The sequence below is a fragment of the Oncorhynchus mykiss genome, chromosome 9, assembly GCF_013265735.2.
Source record: "Oncorhynchus mykiss isolate Arlee chromosome 9, USDA_OmykA_1.1, whole genome shotgun sequence".
Taxonomy (NCBI): domain Eukaryota; kingdom Metazoa; phylum Chordata; class Actinopteri; order Salmoniformes; family Salmonidae; genus Oncorhynchus; species Oncorhynchus mykiss.
Genome location: NC_048573.1, coordinates 8221377 through 8247910, shown reverse-complemented (window position 1 = coordinate 8247910; position 26534 = coordinate 8221377). Strand labels below are relative to the sequence as shown.

The 26534-nt window shown below is 43.4% G+C and overlaps 1 protein-coding gene across 1 annotated transcript in view; it reads left to right on the top strand.

Moving 5' to 3' along the window:
* LOC118936684 (serine/threonine-protein kinase MARK1-like) overlaps positions 1-26380 on the top strand; it is a gene marked incomplete at its 3' end in the record, with an annotated part of 32279 nt that extends 5899 nt beyond the window's left edge. Inside the window, 3 exon segments of the mRNA XM_036987246.1 lie at positions 20960-21124; positions 24080-24133; positions 26332-26380. Coding sequence (XP_036843141.1) covers positions 20960-21124; positions 24080-24133; positions 26332-26380 — 268 coding nt within the window.
* Positions 26381-26534: the final 154 nt, after the last annotated feature.

Below are 26534 nucleotides of genomic sequence, written 5' to 3'. Positions count from 1 at the left end.
TAACCTAACAATTCCACAACCGCTACCTTTTTTATAATCACAAGTGTTAAGGGATAAAGAATATGTACATAAAGCTATATGAATGAGTGATGGTACCGAACGGCATAGGCAAGATGCAGTAGATGGTATCAAGTACAGTATATACATATGAGATGAGTGATGTACAACAATGAACAAGCATTTGAATACTAACCTCAGTCTGGATATATCTGGATATTTGATTAACTGTGCCCATCCCTACTGTGTGAGTCTTTTCACGTCCATTCGTGCCCTTTCACCTACAAACTCAGTTTAGGGCTAACCCTGACCCCTCCACAGCATCACATAACACACGGGCTAGTGGCTGCAGTGAGTCTGCTTGGGAAACACTTCACATCAGATGACATGACCCTGGCTTGTAATAGACCCTTCGCTAAGTTTTCAGCAACCAATGGAGAGCAGCTGTCGTCGGACGAGCTCACGTTTTAAATCGCTTGAAGGTCAATGTGGAAATACAGGGTTTTATAAACAGCATAAAGTAATTCCTGAAACACAGAGCCTGTTGCTGGAGTCAGTTTTGAATCTGAAATTATACTTTTGTTAGCTTGTTCTCTCATTGACCATTAGCTAGCTAGCAAGCCACTTAGTAGAACTTACATTCTGAGAAAATATGTTAGGTAGCTAAGTGTAGCAAAGACCACAGTATTGCGGGTATTAGCTCATATCCCACTTAAGGTCTTATTCAGGATAAGCTTTATGCTTGTACCTTTGATATCCCTCATGAGTATCCCTGTGTCATTTTAATAAATTTATTATTCCAAATTTGAACTTCATATGGGTTAAATTAAATAGGAAATGAAGTATGAACACCGAGTATAACCTCTCACATGTGGGCTGGCAGGTAGCCTAGTGGTTAGAGCGTTGGGCCAGTAACCGAAAGGTTGCTAGATTGAATCCCCGAGCTGACAAGGTAAAAAAAAATCTGTTGTTCTGCCCCTGAACAAGGCAGTTAACCCACTGTTCCTAGACCAGTTAACCCACTGTTCCTAGACCAGTTAACCCACTGTTCCTAGACCAGTTAACCCACTGTTCCTAGACCAGTTAACCCACTGTTCCCCGGTAGGCCGTCATTGAAAATAAGAATTGGTTTTTAACTGAAAAGAATGACATGTAGAGCAATATTAACTCGTGCAGAATTATGCATTTCTTGCAGTAAAATGATACAACAAATGTACGTTTTTGTCATGGTAACAGGAGTGGAAATTATTTATTTCAGCGTCGCTTGAGAAAATGTGACTACGTGTGTACTCTTCAACACTTGTTTTGCAAGTTGGTCTCATTTTTATCAGAGAAAGCTTTTTTATTTCCTTAACTGGTTGAACTGATGCCATTTTTGCACTGGATTTATCTTACCACTGTTGTTGTCTGTTTCGTTTAGGGCCTGGGGAGAAAACGCAACTTAACCGAGAGTTAACTAGATTACTAATGTGTTCCTTCTACTGATGGAAGACATTTATTCTGATGAGCACTACTTTATTTAGTCATCTAGGACAACAAGCTATGACAGAAGATAAGCTGCATGTATCTAACTATAGTAACAATTGAGTATCTCAGAATAATGATGGGATATTGGTGTTGTCGTAACCATGGTCACTGTTATCAATACAACTCCCATCAGCTGTCGACATCATCAGGATCCAATTTGAGAGCACCAGTTAGCTCCAAAAGGGGTTGTGGTTTTGACTGCATGCTGACAGTGAATTCAGAGCCATTCAGTGGCTACACGACAAACACAATTTTCCCAGATCTCCACAAAGTAATTGTAATGACAGTCCACCACAACATACGCCAACGTTTCCAGATTAGCAAGGGCTAGGTCTGTGTTTTTTTTAATTCATTGTGGTTTAGAAACTGTTTTGAGATCCTTGCGAGAGGATTTCTCCAGTGGTTGAATTGGGTTTCTGGGGGGAAAATGTTTAACCTTATCAAGGGGGGTTGACGAGTCAAGTAATAGGGCTAAGTCTGTTATTTGTTTGGCATTTTGTTTGTTTACTTATTCTAATATGAGACATGATGGCCAGACGAGAGCAAAGTTTTTCAAACAGAAATGATAGTCGAGACCTACTCCCTATTGGGGGTAAAGAGATATACAGTGTATTCAGACCCCTTCTATTTTTCAGCATTTTGTTACGTTAAAGCCTTATTCTAAAATATTGATTAAATATCCCCCCCCCCTAATCAATCTACAGCATAACACAATAACCCATAATGACAAAGTGGAAAGGCACACCTGGCATCATCCCTATGGTGAAACATGGTGATGGCAACATTATGCCGTGGGGATGTTTCTCAGCGGCAGGGACTGGGAGACTAGTCAGGATTGAGGGAAAGATGAACGAAGCAAAGTACAGAGAGATCCTTGATTAATCTGCTTCAGAGCGCTAAGGACCTCAGACTAGAGCGACGGTTCACCTTCCAACAGGACAACAATCCTAAGCACACAGCCAAGACAACGCAGGAGTGGCTTCGGGACAAGTCTCGGTCCTTGAGTGGCCCAGCCAGAGCCTGGACTTGAACCCGATCTCTCATTTCTGGAGAGACGTGACAATAACTGAATACTTATGAAAATGGGGTATTTCAGTTTTATTTTTAATACATTTACAAAAATGTCTTAACCTGTTTTTGCCAGGTCATTATGGGGTATTATGTGTGTAGATTGAGGGGGGAACAATTTAATCCAGTTTAGAATAAGGCTGTAATGTAACACAATGTGGAGAAAGTTAACTATAAAACCAACCTCTGCAGCTGCCTAGTCTGCTTTGACTAGGACACACACACACACACACACACACACACACAGCCATTTACTCACACTCACTGGCAGTACAGGTAGACTAAGTCTATTCCAGGCTCAACAACAGAGTCGTATCCATTTACAAACGGGAAGAAAACAGACTGAATCGGGTTGGGCTGTGATGGTCCTGTAATTTTGGATAACAGTAATTGGCCAGCCAAATGACCCCAGCAAATGACCCCTGGCATAGAAAAATAATTAACATATTCATTTTAAAAAGTGCTTTTCATTACAATTAGAATCTAAGTTGCTTTTAAATCCACAAACAATTTAACAAAACAAATGTAGGGATCTTGACAATTGGTTTTCCACGGTTTTGGATGATAGGCAGTTCAGAAAGGTAGTATCGATCTTGAGAGGCCGCGTAGATGGTACCGCCAGGCGGGAAAGTCCAGACTTCCCACGGAGACAAGCCACGGAGCTCTTCATCGGGCACCTCGTCGTCTTTGATAGTCACAGACATTACAGTGAAATGCTGAATACAACAGGTGTAGTAGACCTTACAGTGAAATGCTGAATACAACAGGTGTAGTAGACCTTACAGTGAAATGCTGAATACAACAGGGGTAGTAGACCTCACAGTGAAATGCTGAATACAACAGGTGTAGTAGACCTTACAGTGAAATGCTGAATACAACAGGTGTAGTAGACCTCACAGTGAAATGCTGAATACAACAGGTGTAGTAGACCTCACAGTGAAATGCTGAATACAACAGGTGTAGTAGACCTTACAGTGAAATGCTGAATACAACAGGTGTAGTAGACCTCACAGTGAAATGCTGAATACAACAGGTGTAGTAGACCTTACAGTGAAATGCTGAATACAACAGGTGTAGTAGACCTCACAGTGAAATGCTGAATACAACAGGGGTAGTAGACCTCACAGTGAAATGCTGAATACAACAGGTGTAGTAGACCTCACAGTGAAATGCTGAATACAACAGGTGTAGTAGACCTCACAGTGAAATGCTGAATACAACAGGTGTAGTAGACCTTACAGTGAAATGCTGAATACAACAGGTGTAGTAGACCTTACAGTGAAATGCTGAATACAACAGGTGTAGTAGACCTTACAGTGAAATGCTGAATACAACAGGTGTAGTAGACCTCACAGTGAAATGCTGAATACAACAGGTGTAGTAGACCTCACAGTGAAATGCTGAATACAACAGGTGTAGTAGACCTTACAGTGAAATGCTGAATACAACAGGTGTAGTAGACCTTACAGTGAAATGCTGAATACAACAGGTGTAGTAGACCTCACAGTGAAATGCTGAATACAACAGGTGTAGTAGACCTTACAGTGAAATGCTGAATACAACAGGTGTAGTAGACCTTACAGTGAAATGCTGAATAAAACAGGGGTAGTAGACCTTACAGTGAAATGCTGAATACAACAGGTGTAGTAGACCTCACAGTGAAATGCTGAATACAACAGGTGTAGTAGACCTTACAGTGAAATGCTGAATACAACAGGTGTAGTAGACCTTACAGTGAAATGCTGAATACAACAGGGGTAGTAGACCTCACAGTGAAATGCTGAATACAACAGGTGTAGTAGACCTTACAGTGAAATGCTGAATACAACAGGTGTAGTAGACCTTAGTGAAATGCTGAATACAACAGGTGTAGTAGACCTCACAGTGAAATGCTGAATACAACAGGTGTAGTAGACCTTACAGTGAAATGCTGAATACAACAGGTGTAGTAGACCTTACAGTGAAATGCTGAATACAACAGGGGTAGTAGACCTCACAGTGAAATGCTGAATACAACAGGGGTAGTAGACCTCACAGTGAAATGCTGAATACAACAGGGGTAGTAGACCTTACAGTGAAATGCTGAATACAACAGGGGTAGTAGACCTCACAGTGAAATGCTGAATACAACAGGGGTAGTAGACCTTACAGTGAAATGCTGAATACAACAGGTGTAGTAGACCTTACAGTGAAATGCTGAATACAACAGGTGTAGTAGACCTTAGTGAAATGCTGAATACAACAGGTGTAGTAGACCTCACAGTGAAATGCTGAATACAACAGGTGTAGTAGACCTTACAGTGAAATGCTGAATACAACAGGTGTAGTAGACCTTACAGTGAAATGCTGAATACAACAGGTGTAGTAGACCTCACAGTGAAATGCTGAATACAACAGGTATAGTAGACCTTACAGTGAAATGCTGAATACAACAGGTGTAGTAGACCTCACAGTGAAATGCTGAATACAACAGGTGTAGTAGACCTCACAGTGAAATGCTGAATACAACAGGTGTAGTAGACCTTACAGTGAAATGCTGAATACAACAGGTGTAGTAGACCTTACAGTGAAATGCTGAATACAACAGGTGTAGTAGACCTCACAGTGAAATGCTGAATACAACAGGTGTAGTAGACCTCACAGTGAAATGCTGAATACAACAGGGGTAGTAGACCTCACAGTGAAATGATGAATACAACAGGTGTAGTAGACCTTACAGTGAAATGCTGAATACAACAGGTGTAGTAGACCTCACAGTGAAATGCTGAATACAACAGGGGTAGTAGACCTCACAGTGAAATGCTGAATACAACAGGTGTAGTAGACCTCACAGTGAAATGCTGAATACAACAGGGGTAGTAGACCTTACAGTGAAATGCTGAATACAACAGGTGTAGTAGACCTCACAGTGAAATGCTGAATACAACAGGTGTAGGTAGACCTCACAGTGAAATGCTGAATACAACAGGTGTAGTAGACCTCACAGTGAAATGCTGAATACAACAGGTGTAGTAGACCTCACAGTGAAATGCTGAATACAACAGGGGTAGTAGACCTTACAGTTTTAAGAAAATACCCAAAATAATTATGCCAGCCCTAGAATCATGGACATTTTCTACACGTTTTATTTTCTGTGTTGCAAACAGTTTTGCAACGGTCTGCACTAATGAATAGGACCCAGCCCTTGTCTGTTGTGCTGAGCAGTGTGTTATTGTTCAGAATGACCTCTGGTCTAGAAGGCTGTAACAGCAAGGTGTGTTCCTTTTTAACTGTCAGTCTTTCTGAAAGGGCTGCCTAGTTACCTGTCTGTCTTACATGTCTGTTTTCTCCTGTATAGTTAATCAGCTATTCCAAAGGTCTGTTTTCTCTGAGCGGCTGTGGAGTTCCCCCGCTTGTGACAGTCAGGGAGGAGGGATAATAAAAACCCATCTTTAGGACATTACAATGTCTATAAAAGGCTTACGTAGGGTTAAACTTTTAGTTGATAAAGATTGCGTGCCAAATGGCAGCGCACCTTATAGGCATCGCACATTATCTCACTCTATATAGGGCACTACTTTTGACCAGAGCGGCAGGCCAGTAACCAAAATGACGCAGGTTCGAATCCTCGAGCCGACTAGGTGAAAAATCTGTGCCCTTGGGCTCCTTCCTGTAAGTCGGTCTGGTTATACACCAAGATTGCATGCTAGCTGGCAGCTACAAGCTCTGGCTTAAGTAAGGAAGTGTGTGAGTGTGAGAGAGCGAGAACTGGCCTTCCCAGTTGAGCTGTGTGTTGCCCTTAATTGGGTGTTGGATAAGTTGTTCTGTCACTTGATGCACCAGTTAAAGTGGATGAAATGAATGTTTCACACAATAACCCCATAATGACATCACAATACCCCCATAATGACATCACAATAACCCCATAATGACATCACAATACCCCCATAATGACATCACAATACCCCCATAATGGCAGCGATTACAGCTGTGGGTCTTTCTGGGTAAGTCTGTAAGAGTCATTACAGCAGAAACATAACCACGTGTAACATATGGATTTGCATTAGTATGCACATCAAAAGTCCTAATGCAAAGTTACACCTCACTTGTTATTTTTGGGGGGTTATTACATAAAACAGATCAGAATGCCGAAAGGCATATTTTTCCGGGGTGTGATGTAATATGGAGGACCAAGCCAGCCTATCCCCTAGACATACTTCACAGAGAGTATGCCGGCAAGTCCGTCGACGAGAACAAATTCTTATTTACAATAACGGCCTAGGAACAGTGGGTTAACTGGTCTAGGAACAGTGGGTTAACTGGTCTAGGAACAGTGGGTTAAGTGCCTTGTTCAAGGGGCAGAACGACAGATTTTTACCTTGTCAGCTCGGGGATTCGACCGAGCAACTTTTGGATTACTGGCCCTAACGTGTCGAACCACTAGGCTACCCTGTCGCCCCTTAACAAAACAAAAACAGGAGAACAGATAAGGTAGTACACAATTAGAGCAGGTATAATTTTTCTCTTTTCGTTTGAGTCTAGAAGGCACCAGGACCTGCTGTGCTAACGGGTTCCCACCAAGTCACAAAGTATGAATAGACAGAGGTGTACCTAACGCCGGCATACGAACTCTGTAGCATACGAACTCTGTATGGAGGTCCTCCATAGTTTTACACATTTAAAAAAAAAAATGTTTTTTTATTCTCTTAAATGATTGTCAGAGAGTGCCCCCTTTTCATCAAGCCAAATGTGTCAATATAATTTTGTGACAAAACGGCATATTTCGCTTCATGGAAATGAGCCGCTGCACGTGATTCGAGGTAAAATAGGATGTGGGACAGGAGGTACAATAGGATGTGGGACAGGAGGTACAATAGGATGTGGGACAGGAGGTACAATAGGATGTGCGACAGGAGGTACAATAGGATGTGGGACAGGAGGTACAATAGGATGTGGGACAAGAGGTACAATAGGATGTGGGACAAGAGGTACAATAGGATGTGGGACAAGAGGTACAATAGGATGTGGGACAAGAGGTACAATAGGATGTGGGACAAGAGGTACAATAGGATGTGGGACAAGAGGTACAATAGGATGTGGGACAAGAGGTACAATAGGATGTGGGACAAGAGGTACAATAGGATGTGGGACAAGAGGTACAATAGGATGTGGGACAAGAGGTACAATAGGATGTGGGACAAGAGGTACAATAGGATGTGGGACAAGAGGTACAATAGGATGTGGGACAAGAGGTACAATAGGATGTGGGACAAGAGGTACAATAGGATGTGGGACGAGGTACAATAGGATGTGGGACAAGAGGTACAATAGGATGTGGGACAAGAGGTACAATAGGATGTGGGACAAGCGGTACAATAGGCTACTTGATGTGGGACAGGAGGAGGATGCAGCAGAATAGAGTGATATTCTGAGATATAAAGTGAGTTTCTGAAACCTGTCGTTTATTTGCTGATTGCGTACAGGGAGGAGGAAAAATGACAGGCAACTCGTCTGTATTCGCCTCATTTATGTACATTGTGGATACGGAGGGGAAAAATGTTGCCTATATTTTCAAGACCTGAGCTATTTAATTAAATTGATTTATTTAGGCCCCCCATACACTACTGTCGGTCTGTATCCAGACCCAGAACGGGGTCAATACACACAGTCCCGACTACAGAACGGGGGGGGGAGAGACTCGGTTGGGTTTGGATGCCTCGTAGCATGTAAACACACAAGACTTGGAACATTTTGTAGAATTGCAGGAAATTAGTTTTAAAACAGCCCACGAAAATGCTTGATGCTGCTAGAAGTGGTGTTGGACGGCCAGTAGGAGGCACTCTTTCCTCTGGTCTAAATTAATATCCCAGGGCATTGATTGGGGACATTGCCCTGTGTAGGGTGCCGTCTTTCTGATAGAACGTTAAAAGGGTGTCTTGACTCTCTGTGGTCACTAAAGATCCCATGGGACTTATCGTAAGAGTAGGGGTATTAACCCCGGTGTCCTGGCTAAATTCCCAATCTGGCCCTCATACCATCTGGCCACCTAATCATCCCCATCTTCCAATTGGCTCATTCATCCTCCTTCCTCTGCCCTGTAACTATTCCCCAGGGTCATTGCTGTAAATGAGAATGTGTTCTCAGTCAATTTATCTGGTAAAATCAGGGTAAACAAATGTATTAGTTAGCCTACTAAATAGGCCAGGCCTATTTTCTTTTCTTTAGTTAACAAAGTGTTATTTTAAACATTGAATGACTTGAGTCAAGTGTGATATTCTGTTAGGTCCTGATCTGGCGATGCCATATGGCTGTGGGCTACAACTAGTTAATTTAGAATTCCATGGCATTATTTTTTTAGATTATTTTATAGTATGGAGAATACAATTGAACAACGCTGAATAAAATGAGATTTTCTGGCAACGATTTCCGAGGGACCGCGCACATGCAGCTGTGTTGACAAAGAAACAAGTGTTCCTATATGCTTCATTTAGTTATTTATGTAACTTTAGTTCTTCAAACTTTGGGCTATAATGTTTTGATTTTTTTATACATTCTAAGGCTGCATGACGTGACTCTCATGCAACTTTTATCTGATCATCATTAAAGGCATGAGCTCTGCTTTGTTTCTTGTGCAGACTGGACACACTTCATCAGTCTCTCATTCACAATTCGTCGAGCGCTTGATAATATTCTCACCAGACCTCGAATTTCCCGGCGACATCCCCAAAAATCCCTGCCTTTTGCAGCCACAGGGGCCGTTGTTATTATAATTCCCTTCTCCCGGTTGTCAATAGCCGTGCTCTGAAGCACCTCTCGCTCACATGGCTCTCTCAGTTATCTCAGTTCTTTATTAGCCAATGCCCATCACGTGATCAGGTCCTTCTGACAGGCGTTTTCCACTCCGAAGTAAGCTACAAGTGAAGACGGACACGTCGGGGACACACTGCTCACGTCCTCCTTATCAAATTACGAGGCGCATATTGAAGACTCATGGTCGAAACATGTTGATGCAACAGTAGCTAAGGTGGGGAGAAGTCTGTCCATAATAAAGCGCTGCATTCTTAACACTTATCAACAAGGCAGGTCCTACAGGCCCTAGTTTTGTCACACCTGGACTACTGTTCAGCTGTGTGGTCAGGTGCCACAGAGGGACTACAATTGGCTCAAACCAGGGGCAGCACAGCTGGCCTTTGGATGAACACATAGATCTAATATTAATAACATGCATGTCAATCTCTCCTGGCTGAAAGTGGAGGAGAGATTGACTTCATCACTACTCGTATTTATGAGAGGTATTGATTGGCATGTTGAACGCACGGACACCCATGCTCGGACACCCATGCATTCCCCACAATGCAGGTCTCTTCAAAGTCCCCAAGTCCAGAACAGACTATGGGAGGCTCACAGTACGACATAGAGCCATGACTACATGGAACTCTATTCCACATCAGGTAACTGATGCAAGCAGTAGAATCAGATTTAAAAAATTGACTAAAAAATGCACTTTATGGAACAGGGTGGCTGTGAAGAGAGACACACACAAAGGCACAGGCATATGCATACATACACGTTGTGAAATCTATTGTGAATCTATTGTAATGTTTAAAAAAATATATTTTTAACTGCCTTAATTTTGCTGGACCCAGGAAGAGTAGCTAACGGGGATCCATAATAAATACAAATAGATATAAATTGTGGATGTAACCGCTGGGACTGCGGGTTATGAGACAAAATCTTTGGAGGGAGTTGAAAGTCCGTGTTGCCCAGCAACAGCCCCAAAACATCACTGCTCTAGAGGAGATCTGCATGGACGAATGGGCCAAAATACCAATAACAGTGTGTGAAAACCTTGTGAAGACTTACAGAAAACGGGTTGACCTCTGTCATTGCCAACAAAGGGTATATAACAAAGTATTGAGATAAACGGTACAATAAGACAAAACGGCATATTTCGCTTCATGGAAATGAGCCGCTGCACGTGATTCGAGGTAAAATAGGATGTGGGACAGGAGGTACAATAGGATGTGGGACAGGAGGTACAATAGGATGTGGGACAGGAGGTACAATAGGATGTGGGACAGGAGGTACAATAGGATGTGGGACAGGAGGTACAATAGGATGTGGGACAAGAGGTACAATAGGATGTGGGACAAGAGGTACAATAGGATGTGGGACAAGAGGTACAATAGGATGTGGGACAAGAGGTACAATAGGATGTGGGACAAGAGGTACAATAGGATGTGGGACAAGAGGTACAATAGGATGTGGGACAAGAGGTACAATAGGATGTGGGACGAGGTACAATAGGATGTGGGACAAGAGGTACAATAGGATGTGGGACAAGAGGTACAATAGGATGTGGGACAAGAGGTACAATAGGATGTGGGACAAGAGGTACAATAGGATGTGGGACAAGCGGTACAATAGGCTACTTGATGTGGGACAGGAGGAGGATGCAGCAGAATAGAGTGATATTCTGAGATATAAAGTGAGTTTCTGAAACCTGTCGTTTATTTGCTGATTGCGTACAGGGAGGAGGAAAAATGACAGGCAACTCGTCTGTATTCGCCTCATTTATGTACATTGTGGATACGGAGGGGAAAAATGTTGCCTATATTTTCAAGACCTGAGCTATTTAATTAAATTGATTTATTTAGGCCCCCCATACACTACTGTCGGTCTGTATCCAGACCCAGAACGGGGTCAATACACACAGTCCCGACTACAGAACGGGGGGGGGGGGAGACTCGGTTGGGTTTGGATGCCTCGTAGCATGTAAACACACAAGACTTGGAACATTTTGTAGAATTGCAGGAAATTAGTTTTAAAACAGCCCACGAAAATGCTTGATGCTGCTAGAAGTGGTGTTGGACGGCCAGTAGGAGGCACTCTTTCCTCTGGTCTAAATTAATATCCCAGGGCATTGATTGGGGACATTGCCCTGTGTAGGGTGCCGTCTTTCTGATAGAACGTTAAAAGGGTGTCTTGACTCTCTGTGGTCACTAAAGATCCCATGGGACTTATCGTAAGAGTAGGGGTATTAACCCCGGTGTCCTGGCTAAATTCCCAATCTGGCCCTCATACCATCTGGCCACCTAATCATCCCCATCTTCCAATTGGCTCATTCATCCTCCTTCCTCTGCCCTGTAACTATTCCCCAGGGTCATTGCTGTAAATGAGAATGTGTTCTCAGTCAATTTATCTGGTAAAATCAGGGTAAACAAATGTATTAGTTAGCCTACTAAATAGGCCAGGCCTATTTTCTTTTCTTTAGTTAACAAAGTGTTATTTTAAACATTGAATGACTTGAGTCAAGTGTGATATTCTGTTAGGTCCTGATCTGGCGATGCCATATGGCTGTGGGCTACAACTAGTTAATTTAGAATTCCATGGCATTATTTTTTTAGATTATTTTATAGTATGGAGAATACAATTGAACAACGCTGAATAAAATGAGATTTTCTGGCAACGATTTCCGAGGGACCGCGCACATGCAGCTGTGTTGACAAAGAAACAAGTGTTCCTATATGCTTCATTTAGTTATTTATGTAACTTTAGTTCTTCAAACTTTGGGCTATAATGTTTTGATTTTTTTATACATTCTAAGGCTGCATGACGTGACTCTCATGCAACTTTTATCTGATCATCATTAAAGGCATGAGCTCTGCTTTGTTTCTTGTGCAGACTGGACACACTTCATCAGTCTCTCATTCACAATTCGTCGAGCGCTTGATGATATTCTCACCAGACCTCGAATTTCCCGGCGACATCCCCAAAAATCCCTGCCTTTTGCAGCCACAGGGGCCGTTGTTATTATAATTCCCTTCTCCCGGTTGTCAATAGCCGTGCTCTGAAGCACCTCTCGCTCACATGGCTCTCTCAGTTATCTCAGTTCTTTATTAGCCAATGCCCATCACGTGATCAGGTCCTTCTGACAGGCGTTTTCCACTCCGAAGTAAGCTACAAGTGAAGATGGACACGTCGGGGACACACTGCTCACGTCCTCCTTATCAAATTACGAGGCGCATATTGAAGACTCATGGTCGAAACATGTTGATGCAACAGTAGCTAAGATGGGGAGAAGTCTGTCCATAATAAAGCGCTGCATTCTTAACACTTATCAACAAGGCAGGTCCTACAGGCCCTAGTTTTGTCACACCTGGACTACTGTTCAGCCGTGTGGTCAGGTGCCACAGAGGAACTACAATTGGCTCAAACCAGGGGCAGCACAGCTGGCCTTTGGATGGACACATAGATCTAATATTAATAACATGCATGTCAATCTCTCCTGGCTGAAAGTGGAGGAGAGATTGACTTCATCACTACTCGTATTTATGAGAGGTATTGATTGGCATGTTGAACGCACGGACACCCATGCATTCCCCACAATGCAGGTCTCTTCAAAGTCCCCAAGTCCAGAACACACTATGGGAGGCTCACAGTACGACATAGAGCCATGACTACATGGAACTCTATTCCACATCAGGTAACTGATGCAAGCAGTAGAATCAGATTTAAAAAATTGACTAAAAAATGCACTTTATGGAACAGGGTGGCTGTGAAGAGAGACACACACAAAGGCACAGGCATATGCATACATACACGTTGTGAAATCTATTGTGAATCTATTGTAATGTTTAAAAATATATATTTTTAACTGCCTTAATTTTGCTGGACCCAGGAAGAGTAGCTAACGGGGATCCATAATAAATACAAATAGATATAAATTGTGGATGTAACCGCTGGGACTGCGGGTTATGAGACAAAATCTTTGGAGGGAGTTGAAAGTCTGTGTTGCCCAGCAACAGCCCCAAAACATCACTGCTCTAGAGGAGATCTGCATGGGCGAATGGGCCAAAATACCAGCAACAGTGTGTGAAAACCTTGTGAAGACTTACAGAAAATGTTTGACCTCTGTCATTGCCAACAAAGGGTATATAACAAAGTTTTGAGATAAACTTTTGTTATTGACCAAATACTTATTTTCCAACATAATTTGCAAATAAATTCATTAAAAATCCTACAATGATATTTTATGGATTTTTTTCTTCTCATTTTGCCTGTCATAGTTGAAGTGTACCTATGATGAAAATTACAGGCCTCTCTCATCTTTTTAAGTGGGAGAACTTGCACAATTGGGGGCTGATTAAATACTTTTTTGCCCCACTGTACATTGTTAACAGGACTATGCTAGTGGTAACAGGACTATACTAGTGGTAACAGGACTATACTAGTGGTAATATAAACATGTTAACAGGGCTATACTAGTGGTAACAGGACTATACTAGTGGTAACAGGACTATACTAGTGGTAATATATACATGTTAACAGGACTATACTAGTGGTAATATATACATGTAAACAGGAGTAATAGTGACCAGTAGCAGGATAAATTGATACTAATGGTAATCAATAATCAATGAACAGCAGTGTAGTGGTAATACATCTAATGAATAATCCTATTAGCAGCAGTGTAGGTGTGATGGGGTGTGTGTATCTGAGTGGGAAGAGACCTGTGGATGAGCATAGAGTCAGTGTGTATAGTCTTGTGGTCAGGGGTCAGGGGTTGGTCTGAGCCTTGATGCGCCGGTACGGTCTGCCGGACGGTAGCATGGAGAACAGTCCATGTTTCGGGTGGCTCGAGTCTTTGGGCATTTATTTGTGTTTTTTCTCAAGACACCACCTGGCATGTACGTCCTGTAGGTGTGTGTCCTGTAGGTGTGTGTCCTGTAGGTGTGCGTCCTGTAGGTGTGTGCGTCCTGTAGGTGTGTGCGTCCTGTAGGTGTGTGCGTCCTGTAGGTGTGTGCGTCCTGTAGGTGTGTGCGTCCTGTAGGTGTGTGCGTCCTGTAGGTGTGTGCGTCCTGTAGGTGTGTGCGTCCTGTAGGTGTGTGCGTCCTGTAGGTGTGCGTCCTGTAGGTGTGCGTCCTGTAGGTGGCTGCTTTCTCGTTTCTTGTTTATTTCTGTGTTTTTTAAAATCGTTTCTGCTTCGTAGGATCCCCCCCCCCTCCATCTCCCTCTCAGGTCATTTCATGACATTTCAGATGGTTCTGGAAACGTTTCTGTAGTTAGAAACGGATAAGATAAAAAACATTTTGTTGAAATATAAATTAAAGCGAATTGATTGCACCCAAAATTGCATTTTTATTTTTATAGAACTCCTATAATATTCAATAATTATAATACCTAACAGCTGATTTGGACGGAAACTATTTCTAACAATGTGTACGACATGAGGGATCCAAAAAAGTGGTCAAAAGCCACCCACGGACCTCCAACACACCAACCAAACAACGAGTGTCTATAGTGTTCGTTCTCTATGTTTGACATGTAATATGGAGCTATCGCTTGGAGTATTGTTTCTTCCTATGTAATGTATTCTCAGTGAATTTGGTGATGGTGTTTTCACCCTGTTCAGAGAGATTTGTCATTGAAGTTGTTGGGTTTAAGTCCCATCCTGCATCCTGATATGATCAGGTTCTGACCACTAGGTAGGCCGCCATTGTAAATAAGAATTTGTTCTTACGTGACTTGCCTAGTTTAAAAAATATATATATATATATATATATAAAGGTTCTGACCACTAGATGGCGCTGTTCATGCTATAAGGTGATTTCTTTATTTAAATAACCTCCCCTGTTGTTAACGAGCTCATAGTTTCACACACTTCAACGCAAATGCATTCTCCCTTGACAAGTATCAACACAAACCCTTTACTCTAGGGAGTTCGTATAACACACACACACACATCCCTGTCCGTGAGCGAGAGCGTATGAGTGTGTGTAGGTGGACATTTTATTTTTAGTTCACCCTACTCATGGCTGACTTTCTCTGTGTGCAACAGCGTCTAAGTAATATAAATACGGAGTGCGTGTGTGTGTGTGCGTGTGTGCATGACAGAATATCTTGCATCCATCTCCCATCATTGAATACAAAGATCGAGGTGGAAGATGGGATTGAGGCGGTGGAAGAGAAGGGATGACAGAGGACACAGGAGGGAGGAGAAGGGGAAATGGTGTGAGGGCAGCTACAGCCAGCAACACATCACCATGGCAACACATCCATCACGACCAGGACACAGGAGGGTGTGTGTGTGTGTGTGTGTGTGTGTGTGATCTCCCCCCATTGGACTTATCATTACTATGGACTTATGTAGGTGTCTGTCTGTGTCTTTAGGTCTTCAAATACTCTCTTCTTCTAACGTGTGTGTGTGTGTGTGTGTGTGTGTGCGCGGCTGTTCACTGAGTGTATGCGTGTTCCTCTGTTCCCTAGGAAAGGACAGTAGTAATGAGGGTTGAGTCAAACCGTTCCCACACACTGGGATACACATTACTACAGCTCTGTGTGTGTGTCTTGGTTCTGTAACTAGCGTTATGAGTCAGTGTGTGTGTGTGTGTGTGTGTGTGTGTCTTGGTTCTGTAACTAGTGTTATGAGTCAGTGCTAGCTAGCTGAAAGTAATGTGAGAACAAAACAATGGCATCAATTGCACATCTATAATTATAACAGGTGAGTTTGTTTGTGTGTGTGTGGCTGGCGTGCAGCTGTTAAGGAATGAGAGCGGAGAAAATCCTGCACAATAGTACAGAGGGGATGAGACGAAGAGAGAGGGGGGGGCGGGAGAGAGATGGAGGGGGGGAGAGAGAAATGGATTGGGGGGAGTGACGGGGGGCGGGAGAGGGAAATGGAGGGGTGGGGCGGGAGAGAGAGACGGGAGAAATGGAGGGGGGGGGGGAGAGAGACAGGGGAGAAATGGAGGGGGGGCGGGAGAGAGAGACAGGGGAGAAATGGAGGGGGGGAGACAGGGGGGGTGGAAGAGAGAGATGGAGAGGGGGCGGGAGAGAGATGGAGAGGGGGGTAGAGATAGAGAGGGAGATGGAGAGGGGGGAGAGAGATGGAGTGGAGGGAGAGATGGAGAGGGGGGGTAGAGATGGAGAGGGGGGGAGAGATGGAGAGAGGGGGGGAGAGATGGAGGTGGGGCGGGAGAGAGAGATGGAGAGGGGGGAGAGAGATGGAGTGGGGGGAGAGATGGACGGGGGGGGGGGGGGGGGGGGGGAGCTAGAGAGGATATTGCAGGAGTCGCACTATAAAATACACACACACACCGCTCTTATCAGTGTTATGGGGATAATGCTGTAACTTCCTCTCACCAGTCTAGCTAATGTTGACATGCGCCACGAGGACAGTCAGCACACACACACACACATACGCACACACACACACACACACACACACACACACACACACACAGCTCTTTGACATACACACACATAATTGTAGAGGCGGCAGAGAGAGGGTTCTGAACAGAATGTGAGTCTAGTTAGCAAATAAGGTAGGAGATGGAGTGTGTGTGTGTGTCTTCCTGTGTGCGTGTGTTGACGTCAAGCACACCCCAAGGAACACACACCCCAGCAGGACCTCAATAACATGTCCTAGGGATAATGATGTCAGAAATACAGTTGTTTGTGTGATACACCAGAGGCTGTCCTCTTAAAGGCTGGATTAGCCAGATTGGTTTGTTCATCTGAACTGGGATTGAGTTCAGAGGCTGCTGTCTAAAAGGTTAGCCAGATTGGTCTGATTGCTGCTACAGCTGTAAAGGGACCTCTCTCTCTCTCTCTTTCTCGTTCTTTCTCTCTTGTTCAGATGCCCACAGTTGTCGTGTGTGTGATTTTTAAATTAAAAACAATTCACCTTTATTTAACCAGGTAGGCCAGGTGAGAACAAGTTCTCATTTACAACTGCGACCTGGCCAAGATAAAGCAAAGCAGTTCGACACAAACAACAACACAGAGTTACACATGGAATAAACAAACGTACAGTCAATAACACAATAGAAAAAGTCTATATACAGTGAGGGCAAATGTAGTAAAATTAGGGAGGTAAAGGCAATAAATAAATAGGCCATAGTGGTGAAGTAACTACAATATAGCAATTAAACACTGGAGTGATAGATGTGCAGAAGATGAATGTGCAAGTAGAGATACTGGGGAGTAAAGGAGCAAAGAAATAAATAGCAATATGGGGATGAGGTAGTTGGATGGACTATTTACAGATGGGCTATTTACAGATGGGCTGTGTACAGGTGCAATGATCTGTAAGCTGCTCTGACAGCTGATGCTTAAAGCTGGTGAGGGAGGTAAGAGTCTCCAGCTTCAGTAATTTTTGTAGTTCGTTCCAGTCATTGGCAGCAGAGAACTGGAAGGAAAGGCGGTCAAAGGAGGAGTTGGCTTTAGGGATGACCAGTGAGACATACCTGCTGGAGCGCGTGCTATTAGTGGGTGTTGTTATGATTACCAGTGAGCTGAGATAAGGTGGGGCTTTACCTGGCAAAGACTTATAGATGACCTGGAGCCAGTGGGTTTGGGGACGAATATGAAGCAAGGGCCAGCCAACGAGAGCATACAGGTCGCAGTGGTGGGTAGTATATGGGGCTATGGTGATAAAAACGAATGGCACTGTGATAGACTGCATCCAATTTGCTGAGTAGAGTGTTGGAGGTTATTTTGTAAATGACATCGCCGAAGTCAAGGATTGGTAGGATAGTCAGTTTTACAAGGGTATGTTTAGCAGCATGAGTGAAGGATGCATTTGGAGGCCACGGAAGGAGAGTTGTATGGCATTGAAGCTCATCCGGAGGTTTGTTAACACAGTGTCCAAAGAAGGGCCAGAAGTATACAGAATGGTGTCGTCTGCGTAGAGGTGGATCAGAGAATCACCAGCAGCAAGAGCGACATCATTGATATATACAGAGAAAAGAGTCGGCCTGAGAATTGCACCCTGTGGCACCCCAATAGAGACTTCCAGAGGTCCAGACAACAGGCCCTCCGATTTGACACACTGACCTCTGTCTGAGAAGTAGTTGGTGATCCAGGCGAGGCAGTCATTTGAGAAACCAAGGCTGTTGAGTCTGCATAGCGGAGAAGGTACGGTGGAATTCAAAATGGTCAGTTATCTGGATTTGGGTGAAGGAGAAATGGGGGAGGCTTGGGCAAGTGGCTGTGGGGGGTGCAGAGCTGTTGACCGGGGTAGGGATTAGAGGTCGAGCGATTTATTTTTCAACGCCAATACCGATTATTGGAGGACAAATAAAGCCGATACCAATTATTCGGAAGATTTTTAAATGTATTTGTAATAATGACAATTACAACAATACTGAATGAACACTTATTTTGACTTATATACATCAATAAAATCAATTTAGCCTCAAATAAATAATGAAACATGTTCAATTTGGTTTAAATAATGCAAAAACACAGTGTTGGAGAAGAAAGTAAAAGTGCAATATGTGCCATGTAAGAAAGCTAACGTTTAAGTTCCTTGCTCAGAACATGAGAACATATGAAAGCTGGTGGTTCCTTTTAACATGAGTCTTCAATATTCCCAGGTAAGAAGTTTTAGGTTGTAGTTATTATAGGACTATTTCTCTCTATACCATTTGTATTTCATTAACCTTTGACTGTTGGATGTTCTTATAGGCACTTTAGTATTGCCAGTGTAACAGTATAGCTTCCGTCCCTCTCCTCGCTCCTCCCTGGGCTCGAACCAGGATCACAACGACAACAGCCACCCTCGATGCTGTGTTACCCATGCAGAGCAAGGGGAACAACCACCAAGGCTCAGAGCGAGTGATGTTTGAAACGCTTTTAGCGCCCGCTAACTAGCTAGCCATTCCACTTCAGTGACACCAGCCTCATCTCGGGAGTTGATAGGTTTGAAGTCATAAACAGCGCAATGCTTGACGCACAACGAAGAGCTGCTGGCAAAACGCACGAAAGTGCTGTTTGAATGAATGTTTACGCGCCTGCTTCTGCCTACCACCGCTCAGTCAGATACTTAGATACTTGTATGCTCCGCAGGCAGAACAGTTGAAACTGGAGCAGCAGCACGGCCAGGTGGACTGGGGACAGCAAGGAGTCATCATGCCAGGTAGTCCTGAGGCATGGTCCCACGGCTCAGGTCCTCCTCCGAGAGAAAGAGAGAGTTAGAGAGAGCATACTTCAATTCACACAGGACACCGGATAAGACAGGAGAAATACTCCAGATATAACAGACTGACCCTAGCCCCCCGACACATAAAGTACTGCAGCATAAATACTGGATGCTGAGACAGGAGGGGTCAGGAGACACTGTGGCCCCATCCGGTGATACCCCAGGACAGGGCCAAACAGGCAGGATATAACCACCCACTTTGCCAAAGCACAGCCCCCACACCATTAGAGGGATATCTTCAACCACAACTTAGCATCCTGAGACAAGGCCGAGTATAGCCCACAAAGATCTCCGCCACGGCACAACCCAAGGGGGGGGGGGGCGCCAACCCAGACAGGATGACCACGTCAGTGACTCAACCCACTCAAGTGAGCACCCCTCCTAGGGACGGCATGGAAGAGCACCAGTAAGCCAGTGACTCAGCCCCCGTAATAGGGCCAGAGGCAGAGAATCCCAGTGGAAAGAGGGGAACCGGCCAGGCAGAGACAGCAAGGGCGGTTCGTTGCTCCAGAGCCTTTCGGTTCACCTTCACACTCCTGGGCCAGACTACACTCAACCATATGACCTACTGAAGCAGGCTTCTCCAACTGGCTGCTGGGTGATTTTTTATTTGGCTGCCCAAGTTTTCAGACCAAAACAGACATGTAAAAACATCAGCTAATCAGGTCCAACTGATTTCTATTCAGCAAATCTGTTCTGTATATTCCCACGCAAAATAGAGAGATCGACACTAAATGCACAAAACATTATGAACACCTGCTCTTCCCATGACACAGACGGACCAGGTGAATCCAGGTGAAAGCTATGAACCCTTATTGATGTCACTTGCTAAATCCACTTCGATCAGTATAGATGAAGGGGAGGAGACGGGTTAAAGAAGGATTTTTAAGCCTTCAGACAATTGATACATGGATTGTGTTTGTGTGCCATGAGACGATTGTGTGTGTGTGCCATTCAAAGAGGTAATGGGCAAGACTAAAGATTTAAGTGCCTTTGAACGAGGTATGGCAGTAGGTGCCAGACGCACCGGTTTCTGAAAGGAACTGCAACGCTGCTGGGTTTTTCACGCACAACAGTTTCCTGTGTGTATCAAGAATGGTCCACCACCCAAAGGACAACCAGCCAGCTTGATACAACTGTGGGAAGCGTTGGAGTCAACATGGGCCAGCATCCCTGGCCCATTTTGTAAAGTCAGTGTTTGTGATCGTATACATATGTTAGCAAGGTTTGAGATAATATAATGCTTCATTCAAATATCTGTTTGGGTTTCTTGCGGTCAATTTGCAGTCTACCAATTATTTGTAAGTAGGTTCCGCTCAAGAAATAATTGGCTTAATCTAGTTGATGATCCCTGTACTTAAACAACTCTCTCCCCTCCTCTCCCTCCTTCCCTTCTAACAGGACACCAAGGCGGGGGGCCGTCCCAGCATGCCGCGATGTCGGAACTCGGTTGCCACGACGGCGGAAGAGACCCCTCACATCGGTAACTATCGGTTGCTGAAGACCATTGGCAAGGGCAACTTCGCAAAAGTCAAACTGGCACGCCATGTCCTCACCGGGAAAGAGGTAACACACTTTTCAACATACACACAGAGACACCAATTTCTCTTCTGGCAGGAACTGCTTCCTGTCTTGTTGCATCACTTCCTGTGTAGCCTCCACTTTGGACTTGGGCTGTATCTCAATTCCTTCTGCATTTGGACTGGATCCATTTTGAACCACCCCTACAGTCCCCCTCAGCTCAGACACACGCATTCTCTCACACACCGTTATTGATTTTCATTCTTCAATCCCACCGCTCTCCTCCTGAAGGACTTGATGAAGGAGAGGAGACTAGGAGAGGAAGCCATTGTAGACTATTGAGATGCAGCCCAACTGTCGCTCTCCGTTGAGTTGAAGTGGGTGTTCTGTTGGAACAGTCAACATTCTGTCCTCACTGTGTTCCACCAGGCAGAGACAGACCCAGTTCAGAATGCTGAACACTGTCTTAGAATCAGTCACTGAACAAGGCAGTTAACTCACTGTTCCTAGGCCGTCATTGTAAATAAGAATTTATTCTAAACTGACTAGAGAGAGAGAGAGAGAGAGAGAGAGAGAGAGAGAGAGAGAGAGAGAGAGAGAGAGAGAGAGAGAGAGAGAGAGAGAGAGAGAGAGAGAGAGAGAGAGAGAGAGAGAGAGAGAGAGAGAGAGAGAGAGAGAGAGAGAGAGAGAGAGAGAGAGAGAGAGAGAGAGAGAGAGAGAGAGAGAGAGAGAGAGAGAGAGGTATCTTTCTCTCAATTCAATAGATGCACAATTTAATATGAAGTATTACATAAATTAACAATATGTTTGAGCAATAATAATACACAGTGTCTTGTGACAATATTCAGACCCACTGACTTTACGTTACAGCCTTATTCTAAAAAATCTACACACAATGCCCCATAATACCAACGAAAACAATGGTTTTTGGCAAGTATTGCAAATGTATTAAAAATAAAAAACAGAAACCCTATTTACATAAGTATTCAGACCCTATGCTATGAGACTCGAAATTGATCTCAGGTACATCTTGTTTCCATTGATCATCCTTGAGATGTTTCTACAACTTGATTGGAGTCCACCTGTGGTAAATTCAATTGATATACTGTCTCTATTATACTATGACAGACCAGCTAGATATACTGTCTCTATTATATTATGACAGACCAGCTAGATATACTGTCTCTATTATATTATGACAGACCAGCTAGATATACTGTCTCTATTATATTATGACAGACCAGCTAGATATACTGTCTCTATTATATTATGACAGACCAGCTAGATATACTGTCTCTATTATATTATGACAGGCCAGCTAGATATACTGTCTCTATTATATTATGACAGACCAGCTAGATATACTGTCTCTAATATATTATGACAGACCAGCTAGATATACTGTCTCTATTATATTATGACAGGCCAGCTAGATATACTGTCTCTATTATATTATGACAGACCAGCTAGATATACTGTCTCTATTATATTATGACAGACCAGCTAGATATACTGTCTCTAATATATTATGACAGACCAGCTAGATATACTGTCTCTATTATATTATGACAGACCAGCTAGATCTACTATCTCTATTATATTATGACAGGCCAGCTAGATATACTGTCTCTATTATATTATGACAGACCAGCTAGATATACTGTCTCTATTATATTATGACAGACCAGCTAGATATACTGTCTCTATTATACTATGACAGACCAGCTAGATATACTGTCTCTATTATATTATGACAGACCAGCTAGATATACTGTCTCTATTATATTATGACAGACCAGCTAGATATACTGTCTCTATTATATTATGACAGACCAGCTAGATATACTGTCTCTATTATATTATGACAGGCCAGCTAGATATACTGTCTCTATTATACTATGACAGACCAGCTAGATATACTGTCTCTATTATACTATGACAGACCAGCTAGATCTACTGTCTCTATTATATTATGACAGACCAGCTAGATCTACTGTCTCTATTATATTATGACTAACCAGCTAGATATACTGTCTCTATTATATTATGACAGACCAGCTAGATCTACTATCTCTATTATATTATGACAGACCAGCTAGATATACTGTCTCTATTATATTATGACAGACCAGCTAGATATACTGTCTCTATTATATTATGACAGACCAGCTAGATATACTGTCTCTATTATACTATGACAGACCAGCTAGATATACTGTCTCTATTATATTATGACAGACCAGCTAGATATACTGTCTCTATTATATTATGACAGACCAGCTAGATATACTGTCTCTATTATATTATGACAGACCAGCTAGATATACTGTCTCTATTATATTATGACAGGCCAGCTAGATATACTGTCTCTATTATACTATGACAGACCAGCTAGATATACTGTCTCTATTATACTATGACAGACCAGCTAGATCTACTGTCTCTATTATATTATGACAGACCAGCTAGATCTACTGTCTCTATTATATTATGACTAACCAGCTAGATATACTGTCTCTATTATATTATGACAGACCAGCTAGATATACTGTCTCTATTATATTATGACAGACCAGCTAGATATACTGTCTCTATTATATTATGACAGACCAGCTAGATATACTGTCTCTATTATATTATGACAGACCAGCTAGATATACTGTCTCTATTATATTATGACAGACCAGCTAGATATACTGTCTCTATTATATTATGACAGACCAGCTAGATATACTGTCTCTTACATTTTTGCCTAAGAAAATGCAAGTGTTCTCCTCAACAGCCAGTTCTTTCTTTACATTTCAGGAGGTAAATGCATCTGAGTCAAATGTGGAGTAGGAAGTGCTGCTCATTCTCTAGTCACCTGACCCTTTGTTTGAATTCTTTGGTTTGGTAGATCTTGGTTTGGTAGATCTTGGTTTGGTAGATCTTGGTTTTGTCAAGGTGTTGTGCACATTGGTCTCTCTGTCTGCTGAGTCTAATGTAGTGTATCATTTCCAGGTGGCTGTTAAGATTATTGATAAAACACAACTCAACTCTTCCAGTCTGCAGAAGGTGGGTCCCATACACACTATACACACTATACACACACTATACACACTATACACACACTATACACACTATACACACTATACACACTATACACACACTATACACACTATACACACACTATACACACTATATACACTATACACACTATACACACTATATACACAATACACACTATACACACTATACACACTATACACACTATACACACACTATACACACTATACACACACTATACACACTATACACACTATACACACTATACACACACTATACACACTATACACACACTATACACACTATATACACTACACACACTATACACACTATACACACACTATACACACTATACACACACTATACACACACTATACACACACTATACACACTATATACACACTATACACACTATATACACACTATACACACTATACACACACACTACACACACTATACACACACTACACACACTATACACACACTACACACTATACACACTATACACACACTATACACACACTATACACACACGATACACACTATACACACACTATACACACACTATACACACTACACACACTATGCACACTACACACACAATACACACTATACACACACTATACACACACTATACACACACTACACACACTACATACACACTATACACACACTACACACTCTACATACACTACACAAACTATACACACAAAACACACTATACACACTACACAAACTACACATACTACATACAACATAACACACTACACACATACCATAACACACTACACACACACACCATAACACACTATACACACACACACACACACACACACCATAACACACTACACACACATACCATAACACACTACACACACTCCCACACACACACACCATAACACACTACACACACACACCATAACGCACACTCCCACCCCCCCACACACACACCATAACACACACACACACACACTATAACACACTACACACACTCCCACACACACCATAAGCACACACCATAACACACTACTCCCACACACACACACACACACACACACGAGAACACACTACACACACCTTCCTCTTACATCTCTCATGTGCTTTTCTCTCCTATTTTCTCTTTCTCTCTTCATCTCTCTCTCTCCCGTCTCGCTCTCTCTCCCGCTCTCTCCCGCTCTCTCCTGCTCTCTCCCGCTCTCTCCTGCTCTCACTCGCTCTCTCTCCTGCTCTCACTCGCTCTCTCTCCTGCTCTCTCTCGCTCTCTCTCCTGCTCTCTCTCCCGCTCTCTCCTGCTCTCTCCTGCTCTCTCTCGCTCTCTCTCCTGCTCTCTCTCGCTCTCTCTCCCGCTCTCTCTCGCTCTCTCTCCTGCTCTCTCTCGCTCTCTCCTGCTCTCTCTCCCGCTCTCTCCTGCTCTCTCTCCCGCTCTCTCCTGCTCTCTCTCCCGCTCTCTCCCGCTCTCCTCCCGCTCTCTCCTGCTCTCTCCCGCTCTCTCCCGCTCTCTCCCGCTCTCTCCCGCTCTCTCTCTCTCTCTCTCTCTCTCCTGCTCTCTCTCCTGCTCTCTCTCGCTCTCTCTCCTGCTCTCTCTCCTGCTCTCTTTCCCGCTCTCTCCTGCTCTCTCTCCTGCTCTCTCTCCTGCTCTCTCTCCTGCTCTTTCTCGCTCTCTCTCCTGCTCTCTCTCCTGCTCTCTCTCCTGCTCTCTCTCTCGCTCTCTCTCGCTCTCTCCCGCTCTCTCTCCCGCTCTCTCCCTTGCTCTCTCCCTCGCTCTCTCCCGCTCTCTCCCGCTCTCTCCCTCGCTCTCTCCCTCGCTCTCTCCCGCTCTCTCCCTCGCTCTCTCCCGCTGTCTCTCTCGCTCTCTCCATCCATTTCTCTCTGGTGGTCTAGATCTCAGAGAGACCTAATTACAGGAAACCAGCCTTAATTACATGTTCTCTCTGGTGGTCTAGATCTCAGAGAGACCTAATTACAGGAAACCAGCCTTAATTACATGTTCTCTCTGGTGGTCTAGATCTCAGAGAGACCTAATTACAGGAAACCAGCCTTAATTACATGTTCTCTCTGGTGGTCTAGATCTCAGAGAGACCTAATTACAGGAAACCAGCCTTAATTACATGTCATGAGGACCCCCTCCCCTGTAGCAGAGTATGATATGAGATATATATACATACACACACACACACAGTGCTGACTATCTTCTCTGTCCTCTTCAGCTCTTCCGAGAAGTGAGAATCATGAAGCTGTTGAATCATCCTAACATAGGTGAGCTGACTCAATTATTAGTGATCCTGTCACAGTCAAGTGAATCTGAATCAAGAATCATTTCAAGTCAATGAACTGGAATCACGCTAAAGAATCTTGAACCAAGCTATGCTGCTATAGGTGATTGAATCTAAATAATTATCCCTTTTTCTCC